Raw genomic sequence first — 19,275 nt, 5'->3', positions numbered from 1 at the left:
TATGACTCAAAAGAATGATTTTTTCTTCTTCTTGAATTAGTCATTGCTAGTTCTCTAATTAACTGTCTTGAACTTTATAAAAACATCTAGGGCAAGATTTTTTTAAAGAAAATGTTGGCCTGTTCCTCACAAAAAGATGTCAAATGACTTCAGAGAACTTGGAATTTAGTGTTTAAGTAATATGAATCAATTTTATGAAATGTGATGTTTTATACCAGAAAACTAAAAATGTTTCACAGAAGAAAGAGAGTCATACAGGTTTGGATCAATGTGTGGGTGTATCCAATGATATTGGATATGCTATGTAAATGTAGAAGCTGTCAGCTATGTTGAAGAGCATTTGTCACCTAAATCAATGTAACTACTACATTATTGGTTGTCTCATGGAGTCAGGTGACTAGGAATGATCAGAATTTTATTTCCAGGGAGCTTGTTGTTAAAAGAGAGCCTTATTCTCTGGATATGGGTTCAGGTCTTAAACTCACAGATACTCTTATGAGCAGTTTGTTGGCCAGAAACAGCCACTCTCTTTTTTGCTTGCATGTCTCTCTCCCCTATCCTCTCCATCAATGTCTTTTCTTTTCTCGTCTTGTTCTGCTGTGTTAGACTGAGACTATCCCAGGAGCCTCTGAGGTGAGCTGTGGCTTTAGGTCTGACACACTTCTGAAATGCATGCACAGACTTCCTTTGAAAGATGAGCACAATTTCCTACTGTCATCTGAGACTGTAATTCATAAGGGCTCATTGCAAAATATCCTATAAATAACACAACTGATCTGTGTTGTCCCATGCAAGTATAAGATGCGCTGTTCTCTGTCATATCACGGATGTTCCTGACATGCAGATTTCTTGGAGTTTCTATGATTGGTCCTCTCACATCTGCCACGGGCATGTTTTTTTTCTTTCACATCCCATATGCCACTTATTTGCAAAGTTTCCATATGGTAAACTAAATCAAATTTTTTTTTTTTTTTTTTATGTTAGCAAAATCAGAGCATCCAAGATCCTTGTATCTACTTCATCAAGTGTTTATACAGTAAATAAGGCACTTTTTTACATAAAGCAATAAAGCCACAAGAGAGACTCCACGTTACAGTGATTTTTTAAAGATAGGCCTTAATCATGTTCACCTAGCCTGGGTGCCAGCCCGAACCCCGCCCACAACATTTTTTGGTCGGGAAGTTCGGTCTGGACTCGATCCGTTGAGGAGTAATTATGCTCGCCTCCCAGAAGGCCGAGCCAATCAAATTGCCAGGGCGGGCTTTAATCGATGATGGACAGATGATCTGCGGTTACGTAATCACCACGGCATCAAATAGCGTTTGGGTTGAATTGGTTTTCAACAAAGATGACTGCAGCTGGAGAATTAAGATGTTTAGATTCCGCTATCGCGTCTGTTATAAAAGAAAACGACAGCGCATTCATTTTAAAAGACGAACAGAGAACTGGTGGTGGGCAGATCGAGGCTTCGTGAAACAGTGAAACAGTTGAAGCAAATGTGCCATATTGTGTCGTCGAGGCTTCGAAACAATCCGACACCCGTCTCAATGGGTGACACTTGCAGGTGCTGATCTGAAACAACCTTGAAGAGCCATTAAAAATGTTTTTTTTTATTATTGTATTTTTCTAATATGTGAAGCTTGTAACCTGTAGGCTCCTCACTGTGCATAATGTTATTTTGGTCATGAAAAATGAATATTAATAAAAGAAATCAAGCCACAATGTCTCACTTTTTTATAGATTTTTATAAAAAAAATATTAATTTCTCTGCTGTGGAAGGACTTTTTCTAATTCCTAATTAGAGCCTAATTCTTTTTTTAAAGATAATTTCTCCAGCCTTTGACAAACTCCTCTCACAAAAACCCACGAGGTCAAGATGCACTTTTATACAGATGTGCGAGTGTATGGTCTGTTCCCGACCCTGTTATATAAACTTTGACATATCCTTTTATTGAAATGGGTGCTTTTCTGTGCTTTTACTTTCACTTTTGCCGCAGAGACCCTTTTATGTCCTATAAATGTGTAGTATTTTTGATAATCCGTGCAGATTTCAGCTGATGATTCTGTTTAAAGTTATTAATAACAAATCATGAATGAAAGAGAACTTACTGCGTTGCTCTGATTGGTTGTAGGTCTATCCAATTGAGTGCAGAGTTTTTTTTTTTTCCTGGTTCGGTTAAGACACGCCTCATAATCAAAGCTCTATGGAGCAGTATCAGACTCACATTCTGCCTAGAATATGAGTATGACGAAGTCAGGCTAATGTTCACCCATCCACTTTTATGTTGTGCTTGTAAACACTGTAAAATCCATAGTTGGAGGATGGACCAACTGCAGATTGCAGTTTATGTCCTCCTCCACACATCCATATACTTTATTTCTTTTAAAAACATGTTTAAAATAGATTTTGTGTCATCTCGAAAAATACATTCCGTTCAAGTTATTGGTGATACTTACTGTAATGCACAGCCTTGAGAGGCTTATTGCACTATTGCAGCAACAGCAATATTATAAAAAAAGGCAAAAATGTATTATTATTATTATTTAGATTATTATTATTAATACATTGTTGTTGTTTGTAATAATAATAATTAAAAAATATTATTGTTATTCTTATTTATAAATAATTGTACACACACACACACATATTACAACCTGTCCTGAACTAACAAACAAATACATATATTTATAATAATAATAATAATAATAATATATTATTATTTTATTAATATTAATATTAACAATAATTTGTTATTGTAAATTAATATTATTATTAACAATTTTGTTATTCTTATGTGTTTTTATTATTATTATTTTTTTATATAAATATATACATATAAATTAATAATCATTTATATTTTCAATGTTTAAAAATGGCAAGCATTGAAAACAGTTTAGAACTTTATAACAGATTATTCAGACATAATTTAGAGACAGAGAACTATACTTATAAAAGGGTACATTTGAGTGAGGCATAAACCCAAGACTGATAGATGAAGGTGTTTGAAAAGTACTGGAGTGATTATATAGTGTAATATGGATTATTCAGTTACTTCTGGGGTGAACTATTCCTTTAAGAAAAAGAGAAAATGATTTTCCAAAACTTGGTCAGTGCCCCCGTCACTTCTGAAATGATTGCGACAACTGTCAGAAAAGACATTCAGATTATCATTTTTATCTGGTTGGCCAATATTAGTGCTCTTGTGGTCTTGAAAGCACAGATTTGTCCTGATGGTCCTTGTTTAGACTACTGGCTGAGTTGTTTTAGATTCAGTCTGCTGTGAGAGCTTCTGAGCAGATACAATCTGACTGGGATGTGGACATGATGAATGGTTTAGTGTAAAAGGTTGGCACTTCACTATATTTTCATGGTCTGTTGTCCTTCTCTTCTCTCTCTGTCTATGCCTACCCCATATGCACGCACACACACACACACACACACACGGCTGCTTCCCCCTGCTGGGCTGGATGGAAGATGAGGGGGGAAGGGTGGACGCTGGCAACTGATTTTGGATCTCGTTGGTTCTTGCACACTCATGGATATTTCACATATGCACATGACACCCCAAGCTACTGATTTATCAGCTATTAATCAGAGCTCGATTCTTCACTGGGGGCTTGAATTATTAGCAGCAGAGGCTGAGATTTGAAATAGATGGCAGATGAATTTTAGCTCCGAGTTCGTGGTCGATACTGCAGGTGTCTGCAGATATTGAGTGCAGAGCAGGTTTAGTGTGTTGCTTGTGAATGTGTATGTAATCAGGCTACTTGACTGATTGCTGTTTGTTTAACACACTGGCATGTTAAAATGTCCACATCAGCCATCATGTACAGTGCTTTGATATGTTAATTCATGACTATTTGTGTTACACGTGTCCCGAGAGCATCAGGGCATTGGAAAACACCATGGTTGCTCAACCAGCATTTAATGCATAATGTTCATGGTACAAGCATGATGCTGCAAACAGGGTTGTGGATTTGATTTTCACAAATGCCGATAAAACGCATACCTTGAAATGCTATGGATAAAAGCATCTGCCAGTTGCATGAATGGATTAAATACACAGTTTTAACACATCCTGGTGCCTCTTTTTTTTTTTTTTGCATTAAAGGTGCATGTTTTTTATTTCTGAAATAAATACAATTTTATATATATTATTATTATTATAAATATATTTATTTGTTTGTTTGTTTGTTAGTTCAGGTTGTAATGCAACTAATGCATTTCAGAAAATTTGCAAATATACTTTTTACCTATTAAAATAATGATTCATTCTGTCATCATTTACTCACCCTCATGTCATTCCTAACCTGTATTTCTTTCTTTCTTCTGCAGAATGCAAAACAAAGATACATATATAAAAAAAAACAAAAAAAAACATTTTTGTGTTTTTGTCTATTCAATGAAAGTCAGTTTGGCCCAAAATAACACTGAATTGAAGAAAAAGAAGGGAAAAAACACTATTTAGACTTTTTCAAATGATCCTATTTGGTGTTCCACAGAATATGGAAAGTCATGCAGGTTTGAAACAATGTGAGGGTGAATACATTTTGACATAATTTTCATTTTTGGGTAAACTATCACTTTGAGATGTGTGAAAATGTATATAGGGGTAAAGAAACATTTTTAAATTTTACTGGGTTAGATCATAGACTGTAAAAAAATATGGATGATGACCCTTCGCTCTCTTCCATTGGTGAGAAGTGAAGCCGCCAGTGTCCCGATATGGCGCTGACATCTTGGGGCTTGAGTCTGTGCAGTAGCGATTTCGGGACCAGACCTGCGCAGTAGTGAGCAGGAAGTAAAGCCGCAAAATCAAGGCCCCGCCCTCACTCTCGGTGTGAAATAATTAATTATAGAAATTTAGATATTAAATTTAAAGCTCCAATCTCCTCAGTCCTCCGAAGATCCCGAAAAAAAGTCTGTTGGTGCTTCAGTGACTACTTCGCTCAGAGAACCTGTCAATCACAGCTGTCAATCATGACGTCACACCACCGTTTTTATAGCATCAAATAGCTAATGGCGCTTTTCCACTGCATGGTACGGCTCGGTTCGGCTCGGTACGGTTCGACTCGGCGCGGAACGGTTCGGCTCGCTTCGCTTTTCCACTGCGTGGTACGACTCGACTCGGTACGGCACGGTTCGGTTCGCTTTAGCTCGGTTGCTTTTCCACTGCAGTTAGTACCGCTTCAAAGTGGGTGGGACTGATCGTTATAGTTGCCGTCTCTACTGCCATGATATCATCATATTAAATGCGAATTTTTCATTCCGTGTTTCCCCATCCACTCCTCGGCAACCAACGAGAGGAACGTCTGCACCTCGTCCACTGACCACGATTCAGCCATTTCTTTTTTTGAAGTTTATACTCTTTTTTTTTTTTTTTTAAGCAAATACTTAAAACAGGCACTACAGCGCTGGCTGTTGTCTACTGGCTATTTAAATCTAGCGGGTTTAGTGTCTCGTGTCGTAAATACAATGACGCTGGTAGTGATGATTCTGTCTGACCAATCAGTGATCTGCAGTGTTTTCACGTCACATTTTAGTATCGGTACGGTACGCTTGGAACCTCAACAGAGGTGGTACCATTTAAAGCGAGCCGAAGCGAGCCGTACCGTACCGTACCATGCAGTGGAAATGCGCCAAAAGTGAGCCGTACCGAACCGAGCCGTACCGTACCATGCAGTGGAAAAGCGCCATAACTAAAAACAAACTTATTTTAAAAACAAACCCTTGCATTTACATCAGCGTGATAAAAACTACAGTAAATGACAGAAACCACCTTCGGAAAAAAGATATTTGAAGTGTAATTAAATTGTTTAGTTGGTCTCAAGTCCCGTTGAATAACACAGGGAGGCGGGGTTTATGACCTATACTAGGACCAGTCACCGGGGGGGCGATCGAGACGTTTTGGCTTCACTTTTCAGGGCTTGGGTTAGATTAAAAAATACGATTTTTTTTTTCTTTATTGTCATCTGTGATAGACCCATATACTAACATAAATACCTCCCCATTAACATTTAGGCTACAAACACCCGAATGAGCTAAAGAGTTGCCAGATCAAGCACAGGTTAATCTATTAAATAGTGGAACCGAGTGAGCTGCGTTGCCAAATTCTGATTGTGACCATAAGGGTCCGTTTTGCAGGGACATCTGCTCATCTTGGAGTCAAGTGGGCCTCAGCGGCTCCTAGTGCCTATTTCAAACAGCTAGATTAACATATCCAACACCATCCCTGTCTGATTAGTACAAGCAGCACTGAGGACTGTAGCTGGAATCACAAGCACTGTAATGGAGCTCTCAAGAAGCCTCAATCACACCTTGGAGAAGGTGACAAAAATCAGCTCTTTCTGACTTCCAATTTTACCGGCACGCCTGCATGATGTTGGCTTCTATTTTAAGGATGCAGGAGATTAGTTTCATGAAGAAGGGTGTTTTTGTCCATTTCTCTGAGCACTGTTGAGGCTTCTGGGACTGTAAGCTTCCATGGATTGGAATTGAGGCCTAAAATGAGTCTGCATGAAAGGACAGGAGGTTGGTATCAGAGCCCTACGATCTGTGCCACATGATCGCTCACATCGCACTGGTGCAGGAATGACTCACTGACAATGCCACAAATCACATTCTTTCAGATAAATTGGAGCCGTGGCTCAACGGTTCAAGCCTTCGGTGGTTTGATGCACATGCTGATCAAATGCCTCACTGTCCCTTTTTTGTCATAGGTTATTCCATACTACAGGCCATCATGGAAAAGGCTGGCCAGAACGGTTGGCAGGTCAGCGCTATATGTGTTGAGAACTTTAATGATGCCAGTTACCGACAGCTTCTCGAAGACCTGGACCGTAGGCAGGAAAAGACGTTTGTCATAGACCTGGAGGCAGAGAGACTGAACAACATGCTGGAACAGGTGAGATAAGGGGACGTTTTCAGGTCGATATAAAGTGTTCCCTTTTGCCCTCTGATGCATGCATTATTGTAAAATAACATGAAATATATTAATATTTTATATATAGTCAAACCAAAAATTATTCAGACACCATATATCATTTGTGATATTTTTTTACCAGTGGGTGCAGGACACTGTAGTTCATTTATGTAAGTGAGGATAGCAAAATAAAGTAAACTGTGACATATAAAATTCTTCATACAGTGGGACAATTTGGGACCAAAAATAATTCAGACACTCTGACCTGACCATGTTTTGCTTAAGCGTTTTTTTCTTTAATTGCTAATGCGACCTTTTTACACCACAGACTGAACAAAATTAAGCATTGCTTGGTAATTGGTTGACCTAAATTGGTATTATCTAATGGTGTACTTAAATTTAACAGCTGACAGATATTCAACCTAATTCATTTGTGAATCTCTAACAAAAGGATGGCCAAAACCAGTGAAATATCAACTGATTTGATAACTCTGAGTTCTTGTCATTTTTTATTACCATTTTCTAAACTATAGCGAATAAACTGTGATAATCTGAGAAATGTTGAAAGGTTTTGGTTTGACTGTGGTTTAAATTTTGGTTTGACTGTGTGTGTATATGTATATATATACAGTATATATATATAATATATATATATATATATATATATATATATATATATATATATATATATATATATGTGTGTGTGTGTGTGTGTGTGTGTGTGTGTGTGTGTGTATGTGTGTGTGTGTGTATATATATATATATATATATATATATATATATATATATATATATATGTATGTATGTATATATATATATATGTATATATATACTATATTCAATTTTATTTATTTATTTTTATATATATATTTACTTTATATAATTGGAGTGGACATATGTATTTTCACTTATGGGTAAGCTGCAAAAATATGGTAATTCCTGTATGAAAGTGTTTATTTTAATCTCCTGAAAAATAATTTGGGGTTGACAACATTATTGATGTACATTTATTTTATTTTATTTAAAATGTGTGTTTTAAATTTCATTATAAAAATAGCACAATGCTACATAAAAAGCACAGTCAGAGAGAATTGTAAGGAAGAGGTAAAGGTAATGCAACACTATACCCTGAATGGTTAAAAATGTTTTTGAAGGTCTGTACACTGTACTGAACACTGTGCATCAGAGTTCACTAAAGAGAATTAAATATGCTCAAGGTCCTGAGGGGAAAAAAAACACATTTCCTCAAGTAACTCTGTTGCAGAAATGGCACATTAGACAGGCATATTTCTTTATTCCCTACAAACTGATCCCTTAATATTTTATTTTGTAGCTGTCAAAGTCATTTTAAGATATTCTAGCTGGTGTTTGCATTAATATTTATCAAATTTCAGCGTGGTATTGGAAAAGGCAGCGTGTTTGATTAGAAATAATTAATAACAGCGGAATTCTGCTTTCCCAATGGCTTACAGCTCTGCTGTACATTCATATGCTGGATGAATGCTGACAAATGTATTTGCTTTTAGAATTTGCCCTCACTACAAATGTCTGGTTTATCTCCACAGATTGTGAGTGTCGGCAAGCATGTCAAAGGCTACCATTACATCATGGCAAATTTGGTGAGCTAAATGTTATTCCTTTATCGCCTTATTCTCCCTGTCAGCTTGTCTGCCTTTCATATTCTGCTTTATCTCTTACTTTCTACATATTCCACTCTACTGGTCTCTCCTTCTCTCTCTCTCTCTCTCTAGTTGTCTTGGCCTTGCTGTCTCCTGCCCTCCCTCATTCTTCTTCTTTCTTAATCCTCGCTTTTCTTTAAGCAAGATACATCAATTTGAGAGACTAATTCGTATTCCAGTGAGCGGTTGTGACAGTGTTTTAATGATGCTGGGAGCTGCAGAGCATGCTCCCTCTCTCTCTGCTCTCTGGCTGTGCACGGAATTGGCTCACAGAGGCGAGCTGGATATGAATGTTTGTGGAATTTCTCTTATCGTAGCGCTGCATTGCCAACTACATTTTAATAATCTTTCTCTCTCTCTCTCTCTCTCTCTCTCTCTCTCTCTCTCTCTCTCTCTCTCTCTCTCTCTCTCTCTCTCTCTCTCTCTCTCTCTCCTCTCTCTATCTGTATTTCTTACTATTTCCCCTTCTTTGCTCTGGCAGGGTTTTAAGGACATCAATCTGGAGCGTTTCATGCATGGGGGAGCCAATGTGACAGGCTTTCAGCTGGTGGACTTCAGCAATCCCATGGTTATTAAACTCATGCAGCGCTGGAACAAGTTGGACCAGCGCGAGTACCCCGGCTCTGACGCACCTCCCAAGGTATTCTTGCATGGCCCAGTCCAGTATGGAACCACTTTGAAACTAGATACATTTGCATAAATGCATAAACGTCCCATTTGAATCCCTCCAGACACTTTGAGAGAACTCTTAAATCTCCAGAAAGAGTCTGATGATCACACCCAATGCTTTTATATGCGTTTGTCATGGTTGAGTAAGGCAGAAAGATTTAAAGAAAGAATCAAGAAAGGAAACATGGATGGATGGATGGATGGGTGAGAGGGTGGGTGGAAGAAAGGAAGGATGGATGGGTGGATGTGTTGGATGGGTGGGTGTAAGTAAGGATGGATGAATGGATAGGTGGGTGGGTAGAAGGAAGCAAGTAAAGAAGGAAGGGAAAGAAATATAGAAAAAGGAAGGGAGGATGGATGGATGGATGATTGGATGGATAGATGGAAAGCTTAAGATTTGGAAGAGAAGAGGACGGAAGGATGAGAGGTAGGAAGGAAGGAAGGATGAAAGGATGGATATAAGAAAGGAAGAAAGGATAGATAGACGATAAATGAGGGAATGAAGAAAGAAAGGATGGATTGATAGGTAGGTAGGTGGGTGGGTGGGTGGATGGGTGGAAGAAAGTAAGGCTGGGTGGGTGTTTAGGAAGGAAGGAAGGAAATATAGGAAAAGGGAAGAAAGGAAGGGAGGATGGATGGATGGAATGAAGTAAGGAAAGATGATTGGGTGGAAGAAAAGAAAGATAGGTTGTAAGCAAGGAAGGAAGAAAGGATGGATAGAATGATAGATGAAGGAAGAAAGAAAGGATGAATGAATGGAAGGTTGGATGAATGGGTGGTTGGTTTTGTGGAAGGGTGGTTGCATGGATGGAAAAAGGTGGGGGTGATGAATGGTTAGATGAATGAATGAATGAATGAATGAAAAGATGGAAGGGTGGAATGAAGGAAGGGTTGATGGAGTAAGGAGCAAAATATGTAATAACATTATACACAGTGGTCAAAAGAAGAATGAATTGCATAACTGGAATAAATGTCAAAGACAGAACCTCTAGAAATTGTGCCAATGTATTATAATATGCATTCTTACATAGAAAACACTGTGAAACGCCTCAACCGGTATTGTAAATTATACACCTACATCATCATAAGCTTTTTCATTCATTCTAGTCTCACCAGCCGAATCCTGCTCGTGATTCGATATGCCTGTTCATGTCTGCGCCCTGAAAGCAAGGTTTTTGTTGATCCATTTTCACTGGGACTCACTTTCCCCTTGGGGCCTGATGAGGATGACATTCTTTGGAGGGCGGTTATATTGATCCCCTCCTGGTGATGCGGCGCGGTAAAGGCAATCCCTTTGGCGTGGCCTGAGGGGACATCGCTTTAACAGGCGGCTGCTCCTCACTGCACACCGCTAGCAAGAGCAGGATGATGGGGAGCGACATCCATGGACTAGCAAATGAGATGCTGTGGTCCAAACATGTGAACACGCACTGATCCACATATATGCTCTCACAGACCGCCCTGTGGTATTTAGACTGGGCTGCTCCATCTCTTTCATCCCAAATATAAGCTACTCCCATAAGCCCTTCTCAGACAGCAGCACGACCGACACCCCAAAACCTTATAAAATCTCTGAGCTGTTAGCCTTTCCTGCTGAGGCGATTGGAAAAGTCCTGAAGGCACCATCTAGTGAGGACACACTTTCTCCAGGGATCAATCCAGGTGTTTTAGGGCTTTAGCCGATTTGATTAAACTGCACCTATTGTAATACAGGAAGTATTCTGTCCTGCGGGAGTCAGTAACCTAACACCTTCTTTGATAATTAATGTTGGACCATGAAACTGTGGTAGACTAAATATAAACACATTGCCTTAAAGGGATAGTTCACTCAAACATGAAAATCTTCATTCTTTGAAATGTTTCTTGAGCACCTAATGAGCATATTAGAATGACAGAATTTAAATTTTTAGATCTCTTTAAATACATTCTTCAATCTCTTGTTGTTACCTCTCTCTTGATTTCTATCTCACTCTGTCATTCCATCTTTTGCTTCTTGTATGCAGTTGTAGCCCAGGGGTCTTTCTGTGTGTTTTGTATTGTGTTTGTAACGGTCTAAATAGTCTCAGCTCTTGCACTAGAGATATGCTGATGGAATACCAAAAACCATCTCAGCACTGCAAGAGTGGCTTCTTTCAACCATAAAGCAAGCAGGACAGTCTGAACACACAGGGGTGCTTTTTCTTTAACATTGTGCTTGTATATATGAGCAGCTCAGGCGACCCTCGTCTGACTTAAACCACGTCATACTCTCTAAAATAGCAATGATAAACACAACAGTAGACTAAAACAAGGGCGTGAAGCGCCATGCCTCTAAAGGACAAATGCGCGTGCAGAGCTGCGGTTTGTTTCCTTTGTTAAAATTCCGTGCGTTGCCTGCAGTGATTCATTCTGTGGTGTTTTATCTCAGCCAGGCAGAGAGAAAGAGCACAAGCCACTTATTGGTGCAATCAGGCCAGCCTCCGATTGCAGCTGACGGGCCCTCCCCCACTCCCACCCACCAGAATCTGAACACTACTGTGTCAGAGCTCACTGATTTCACATTCTCTGCCCGCTCCTAATATGTCCAAGGACAAGCATGTGTGTTTCTGTTTTTGGTTTGTCCCTTGCTCTCTCTTTTTTTTTTTTTACCACTTGATGCAGCTGCAAAATACGGACCTTGGTTGTCCTCTGCTCATGAGGAGACCTAACCCCATTTTGGTTCTTCAACCCTTACAAATGGCTTTCATTAGTGTAAACCTAATGTAATTATGTTGACTCACTGACTGATATTAAATAAACACCATTTTGTTATAGTACAGACACTGAAGTGAATATGGAAGGCACTTATAAATAACATTGCACATGAATACTTGATTCTGATTGGTCAATTGCAGGATTCTGCAGTGTTTTGTTTTTTGTTTTTTTTTGAAAATAAAATAATTGACAGGTAAGCGCTTTCCTGGATATGTATAAAAAGTTTATGGTTGGTAAGACTTTTAAATGTTTCTAAATGTTTTTGAAGGAAGTGTCTTCTGCTCACCAAGGCTGCATTTATTTGACCAAAAATACAGTAAAAACTGTCCTATTGTAAAATGTTATTACAAATTAAAATAACTTTTTTATTTTAATATTTCTTTAAAGGCAGAGCTGAATTTTCAGCATCAATACTTCATCAGTCTTCAGTGTCACATGATCCTTCAGAAAACATTCTAATATTCTGATTTGGTGCTCAAGAAACATTTATTATTATTAACAATGTTGAAAATAGTGTTGCTTAATATTTTTTCAGGATTCTTTGAAAGTTCAAAAAAACATTATAAATGTCTTTACTGTGACTTTTGATAAATGTAATGTGTCCTTGCTGAATATTTTATTTATTTTTTAATCCTTCTGACCCCAAACTTAAAATCCTGAAATGTAGAAATTAAGATGATAATATATTATATATACAGTATGCCATTACACATACATGTTATGGTATAAATGGTAACATCTTACAATAATGTTATATGTTAACATCAGCGAAAGCTAATAGTTCATTCATGGTAAATTAATCATACACCAAAATATTTGTATCATTTCAAATTTGATCAATTAACATTATTTAATGTTTTATGAACAAACAGGAAATAACAAAGATTAATAGTATTTACTAACTTTAAATTTAGAGATTAACCTTAACTAGATTAATAAATGCTGTAAAATGCATTGTCATTTCATGATACCTAATGCACTAACTAATGTTAACAAACTGAACCCTTAAAACCCCATTAAAGCATTACTGTGTATGTATATGTTGACCTTTCCATGACCCTCTGTTTCTGTAGTACACTTCCGCTCTGACGTACGATGGAGTGATGGTGATGGCAGAAGCCTTCCGGAACCTTCGCAGACAGAAGGTGGACATCTCCCGCAGGGGCAATGCCGGAGACTGCCTGGCCAACCCCGCAGCACCCTGGAACCAGGGCATCGACATGGAGCGCACACTCAAACAGGTCACATGCACAGATGAGCAAATGCAGGCTTTATATTAGATGGGAAAGAAGTGCTTTTTGTAGTATTTCCATGGGAGAAATACAGACAGCTGAAATAAATGTCTTATGAAAAAAACAAGGCAGTGAGGTGATAGAGGGCCAAGGCTGAACAGAACAGTTATCGGGCGATCTGAAAAATGCGAAATGTCCAAATTTGAACTGATGGAAAGTGGAAAATGACAGGGGAAATGGAAAGGAAACTATAAGGATGGAGAGAGCGAGAACCAAAGCAGAAAACAGTGAGAGCAAGAGAGAGAAGTGTGATGTTGTGTAGGGCAGGGTTTCTCAAACTTGTTTTAATCCAAGGACCCCTTTTTGTAACACCAAACTGTTCTCAGACCCCAACACTCCACCTCCCAAACAAATATATATATACATAAAACAATGTATAAAAAAAACAATTGTTTATCTCGCTGAGTAATTAAAACTAGCTATTAACAGGACTTTATGAATACTATCGCTTATGTATGCGTCAGTAATCACGACGTGCATGTCAAACATGTACAAATACTATGAATAACTGAATCTTGAGTGTTTTATCGGCAGGAAATTGCTTAATTGCTTTTAATTATACACAGATTAATAAGAAATAAATTTTAATTTGTCTCTCCCACGTTTTCATTACTAAAAGAGTCCGGGCAGAACATATGAGCCTTTAGTATATTTATACTTAGCCCTGATGATAGCCCTGAGCTCCACAATTTAGAGAATAATGTCGCTGATGATTTGGCTCTGTATCGCTTGCAGTGGTTTTCAGATTTTCAGATTTTTATTCACAGTTCAAAGAATTTTCTGGTTATGTTAGATGGATCCCCGTTTGAGAAACACTGATGTGGGGTAATACTTCCAGAAGAAAGTGATGTTAAAGTTCAAGAAAGTAAGCGAATGTGTAAATGAAAGTGTTTCGAGGTGCTTTGCAGTGGTTGGATAAGCTGTAATGACATTGTTTATCACTGTAATCCAGGTGCGCCTCCAAGGATTAACAGGAAATGTCCAATTCGACCACTACGGGCGCAGAGTCAACTACACAATGGATGTTTTCGAATTAAAAAGTAACGGCCCCAGAAGGGTAAGATGTCATTCTTGTCGTGAGCATTGCAGAGGTCACCGCAGACAATTTTTATTTTTTGTAATACATCCACTTTCATATTGTATATCTGACTTAAAAATGTGCTTGTTAGGGTGTTTCTGTCTGTATTCATCTTTGATTCTGAGAAAGTGTAACCATGCTTTGCTTTTGCTCTGTCTCTCCACATCTGTCGAGTGTCATTTCAGTCTAATTCATTGTCTTTCTCGATGTGCTTAACGCTCTGTGCTTCACTTGATGCAGCTGTTTCTGTGAGAACAATCCCAGGAGACCCTGATGAGTCTTTATCATTTTATAGTCAGCGTTTTCTTTCTGTGCAATGTAACATCTTTTACTTCTCTTACAATACTTCAACGCATACTCATTTCACGCATACTGTATATGCATCTCTTTAAATGGTGAAAACAGCCATTTTAGATGCCTTATAAACCCATATGAATCATTGGCCATGTACACACTGCAGTTAAATTTGGTTGTCAATTCACCTTTTAGTGTTTAATCCTGTTCTGTACACACACACTTCAGTAATTTTCAGTATCTACAACCAAATTAACCACTGAAAAAAGCAGGTACTGAAATCCGCATTTACAAAAATTCTATGCAGTGTTTACAGAACCAAACTAAATAACTGTCTGAGATGTTTCTCTCTTCTGTGTGTGCGGTGCAAGAAATCCCAGGGAAAGCAGCACAAGCCTTGACTCATTCTTGTTGCCAGATCTTGCTAGAAAAATGGTGAACAAGAACAAGCCCATAATAAATCGAAATGCTGTATGCTGAAAATAATACCGAAATATCACGACCCGTAACTGCTCGCTTCGTAAACGCGATCGCTTTGTGAGCCAAGCTTAAACAACAAGCCCAAAAACGTTTATAATAAGTGGACAAGGCAACACTGCAAGAGCGTGCTCTGTGAAGCAGCCTTTACAAGCATAAACAAAACACAAGTTCATTTTGCTAAACATAACGAGTCTTTTGTCTTACTTTGGTCAGAATAGCTGATTCCAAACACGCGGGATGCCAGATCGTTTATATATCTCAGTTTTGGGAGTGAGTCGTGGTCCGATACACACACAAAACGATAATTTGTATTAAAAAAAAACTGGATTAAAATTTTATATTGCTAATTTAAATAGATTGTATGCTATTAAATTGTGACAAAATTGTCTGAGAAGTTTGCAGTTATTTAGAATGGTCTTGAATGGTCTGGTGGTTTTAGCAGCAGAGCTATGTACGCACCAAAAGGCCTCGTGTCACACACCTTCTAAAGTTATGAGGAGCCCTCTGCCTCTGGCGTGCTTTATGGAGTGTGGCGGCTCCTGGCTGCTGTTGAGCAGTGCACCGGGGGAAGAGTGATGGGAAAAGGAGAAGGAGGGGAGCACAGGAACGAGCCGCCAGGGCTTGGCAGTCATTTATCAGGCAGTCGTGAGCCCCGCTTTAGGCGGATGCTGGAGCCTGGCTCTTCTTTCTCCCGTTCATCTGGGTTTCGTAAGGACACGGGCACACGCCGCTGCTCATGTCTATTCTGCATGGCAGTTTTTCATCCCACAGCAAAATGTTACACGCAGCAACACAGCAACACTTAAGCCACCAAAATAACAACATTTCTATTTAGCATCTACATAATCACTTACAGTATAAATTTGAACTACCATTCAAAAGTTTTTGAAAGAAGTCATTTATTTGATTAAAAATATTTTATTATATTTTAAAATGTAATTTATTCATTTAATGGCAAAGCTGAATTTTCAGCACCATTAATTCAGTCTTCAGTGTCACATGATCCTTCAGAAATCATTCTAGTATGCTGATTTGGTGCTCAAGAAATATTTATTATTATCAGTGTTGAGTTTTTTTTTTTGTTTTTTTGTTTTTTGAATTCTTTGATGAATGAAAGTTTAAAAGAACAGAATTTATTTAAAAAAATTCATTTTGGAAAATTACAAATGTCTTTACTGCCACGTTTCTTTAAAAAAAAAAAAAAAAAAAAAAAAACACCTAACCCCAAACTTTTGACCGGTAGTTTATTTTCTCTGAAAGTCTTAAATGATAGTTCGTCCAAAAATGATAGTTCAAAAACCCATGACTTTTTTCTTCTGTGAAACAAAATAAGATATTTAAAATGTATTTTAAGCTGTTTTTTTTTTTTTTTGGACCCCATTAACTTTTATCGTATGGACAGTGTGTAAGATAAAGGATGAATAGTTAGCCCGATTTAGACATCAAATTATTTCTGCTCATTTACACACACTTACCCAAATGAGCAGGATTGAATGTATTCACTCGCTCTCTGTCGGGTCTGGATTCTCATTCTCATCACTGTCCCATCTCCAGATCGGATATTGGAATGATGCTGATAAGTTGGTTCTGACCCAGGATCAAGCCTTGCTTCCCAATGAAACATCTGGCATGGAGAACAGAACCGTGGTTGTGACGACTATTATGGTGAGTAGCAGCATTTCCTGAGACTTTGACACATTTTACAATTTTTGTTTGTCCTTCATCTGAAAGCTTCCATATACCAAAAGTCCCTCTCATACACATGGTGAAAAAAAGAATTTTCGGCGATGAATTTCTTCATAACATGCACGCACAAAGATTATGATCTGCAAACACTGCAGAAATTCACAGCCGCGCTGTGCTGTTCATCAAAGCACATTTTCTCTCTGTGACCTGTCAGTCATACTGCTGTCCATCTAGATAACCCAAATGTTTTTACGTGTGCTGAATAGCATCTCTCAACATTGCTGTGTAAATGTGGGCTGCCATGGCATTGTGAATACGCCGTGTGCATCATGTGCCTTCTCACGTACTGTCAAAAAGTTACCAGAACTGGTGTCTTGGACTGTATTTTGTTTTGTTACTTTTGTCGACTGTAATCTTATGTCAAAACACTGCATGAATGGGATGCATTCTGTATTTTGTGTTTCCTATACATTTTGGAGATCGTAAATTACAGTATTGTCAATGTTTATGCACTGATTCAAGGATGTAGTGGACGTTCAGACACATAATTGGTGAATGCTAAGGTATTGGAGTGTAGCACCTGAAGCCAAATCCTCCTCTTTTCAGCCCCTGGTGAGGAACCCCTTATTAAGAAACTGAACAGATGATGGACTCTGCAGAGGTGAAATCAAGCACTTACTGAAGCATGGACAGGCAGAGAGACAAATCAGGACTGAGGGCAAAAACATGGATACTACTACCTGAGGCAAAATGAAAGGAACAATGAGAAATCGAGCTGTGGACGAAGACAAAGTCAAGCTCTAATAAGCAACTCAATCATGAATGGAGAAGATGTGATGCCAGAATTGGAAAACTGGATGGACACATGGAAGCCAAATGAAGTCTTTTCTTTAGCATTTATATCACGTGTATCGAAACAGAAGGACCAGGTTTTTAGAGCATGCAGGTTTTGTATATATAGCAAGCTGTACATAAAATCATCATTACTTGTCCATTTGCATTTATTAAGCATATCATGGATATCCATCAGGAATTCTCATTTTCCCATTGTGCTTTATACTTAGTATTTATAGTAGCCTCAGATTTTAAAAGTACTGTTCACTCAAAAAAGAAAATGATCATGATCCTCATGTCTTTCCAAACCTGTATGGCTTTCTTCTGTGGAATTCAGAAGAAGTTTGTTGAATGTTCATGCTGCTCATTTTCCATACAATGAATGTGGTTGGGGACCAAAAAAAGCACCATGAAAGTATATGTGCTATCTGAAAGTCTTTTGAAGTTATACAATGAAATTTAAATCGCTATTTGTATTCAGTGGATTATCTTGCCCTGAAAATCTTGGTTGACAGCATTCACCTTCATTGTGTGGAAAAGTTCAGCTCGGACATACAATAAAGGACATACAAAAATGAAAGCATCATAAAGGCCTTCAAAATGACTTTAAACAATAGAATGAAATTTAACTTGGTCACCATTCACTTTCATTGTGTGACAAAGAGCAGCTTGCTATTCTACCTAACTATCTCCTTTTGCGTTCCACAGAGGAGAGAAAGTGGGTTTCGAAACTCAGATGGTGAATAAATGGTTTTCATTTTAGGGTGAATTATTCCTTAAGTTTAGAGGTTGTGCGTGATGAAGGATTTTTATTTGGTCTTTGTAAGAACACGGTTTTGTATACCTGCCTATACACCACCTCATGACGCAAGAATACAGATCGCCCATGTTTTGAGGCGTTACCAGCGACAAACGCTAGATTATTTTTTTCTTTTTACCTGTAGAAATACACTGCCCAGGAACATCACTGCCCTGTGCTTGTGAAAAAGGATTTGAAGAGAAGGCTGCATTCTCATACATCAAACAAATTTGAGATGAAACGGATCTTCCGTTGACATTCAGTTCGGAGAGCTCTATTTGCTGTGTGTGAAATATTTAATTTTCCCTACTGGGCTTTCTGCCTTTCATCATTTTAGGGTAGCCATATGGCTTAGAAAATATTTGTAAAAAGGGGAAGCAGGTTTTCAGGATTTTTATGTAAATGTTCTGCTGTTTCCTTGCAAGTAAACATTTCTATTTGCTGCTGTACAGCACCTGTATTGTTTTAGATATTGTTTGGTATGACAGTACATCATACTGATGACTAAGAATGACTGTTTATATTCGTGGTGTTGGTTTTTTTGCACAGATGTTCCTTTTTTCTCTGAACTGTAATCCTTTATAGGCTTCAGCAATGTAAATTTTAAAGTTCTGCATCCTTTTGTGTAACAGATTTGCATAGCAGTTTCCTGTTAAAATGTTTGAAGGCATGCAATGCAATTGTAATAAATTGTAGTCATGAATTTTATGGGTCAGTTATTATTGCTTTGAATCATGTATAGTACATAGTGCACATTTGGTGTGCTTTTTATGATATCTTAATGCTTTTATGAACCCTATTGTTATGG

The 19,275-nt window shown here is 38.1% G+C and overlaps 1 protein-coding gene across 5 annotated transcripts in view; it reads left to right on the top strand.

The window, feature by feature from the left end:
- Window positions 1–19,275, top strand: part of gria4b (glutamate receptor, ionotropic, AMPA 4b) — a 97,675-nt gene that overhangs the window by 57,823 nt on the left and 20,577 nt on the right. For 3 of the 5 annotated variants that reach the window (XM_084137562.1, XM_084137558.1, XM_084137559.1), the window contains exons 4-9: window positions 6,721–6,905; window positions 8,489–8,542; window positions 9,084–9,242; window positions 13,078–13,245; window positions 14,249–14,353; window positions 16,703–16,813. In XM_084137562.1, coding sequence (XP_083993688.1) covers window positions 6,721–6,905; window positions 8,489–8,542; window positions 9,084–9,242; window positions 13,078–13,245; window positions 14,249–14,353; window positions 16,703–16,813 — 782 coding nt within the window. Of the gene's footprint in view, window positions 1–6,720; window positions 6,906–8,488; window positions 8,543–9,083; window positions 9,243–13,077; window positions 13,246–14,248; window positions 14,354–16,702; window positions 16,814–17,440; window positions 19,130–19,275 lie in introns of those variants that run through there. The other 2 variants (XM_084137560.1, XM_084137561.1) reach the window with 2 other exon arrangements.

This window comes from Abramis brama (genome assembly GCF_963993115.1).
Source record: "Abramis brama genome assembly, chromosome: 15".
Lineage (NCBI taxonomy): Eukaryota > Metazoa > Chordata > Actinopteri > Cypriniformes > Leuciscidae > Abramis > Abramis brama.
This window is presented reverse-complemented; position numbering and strand designations above follow the sequence as displayed.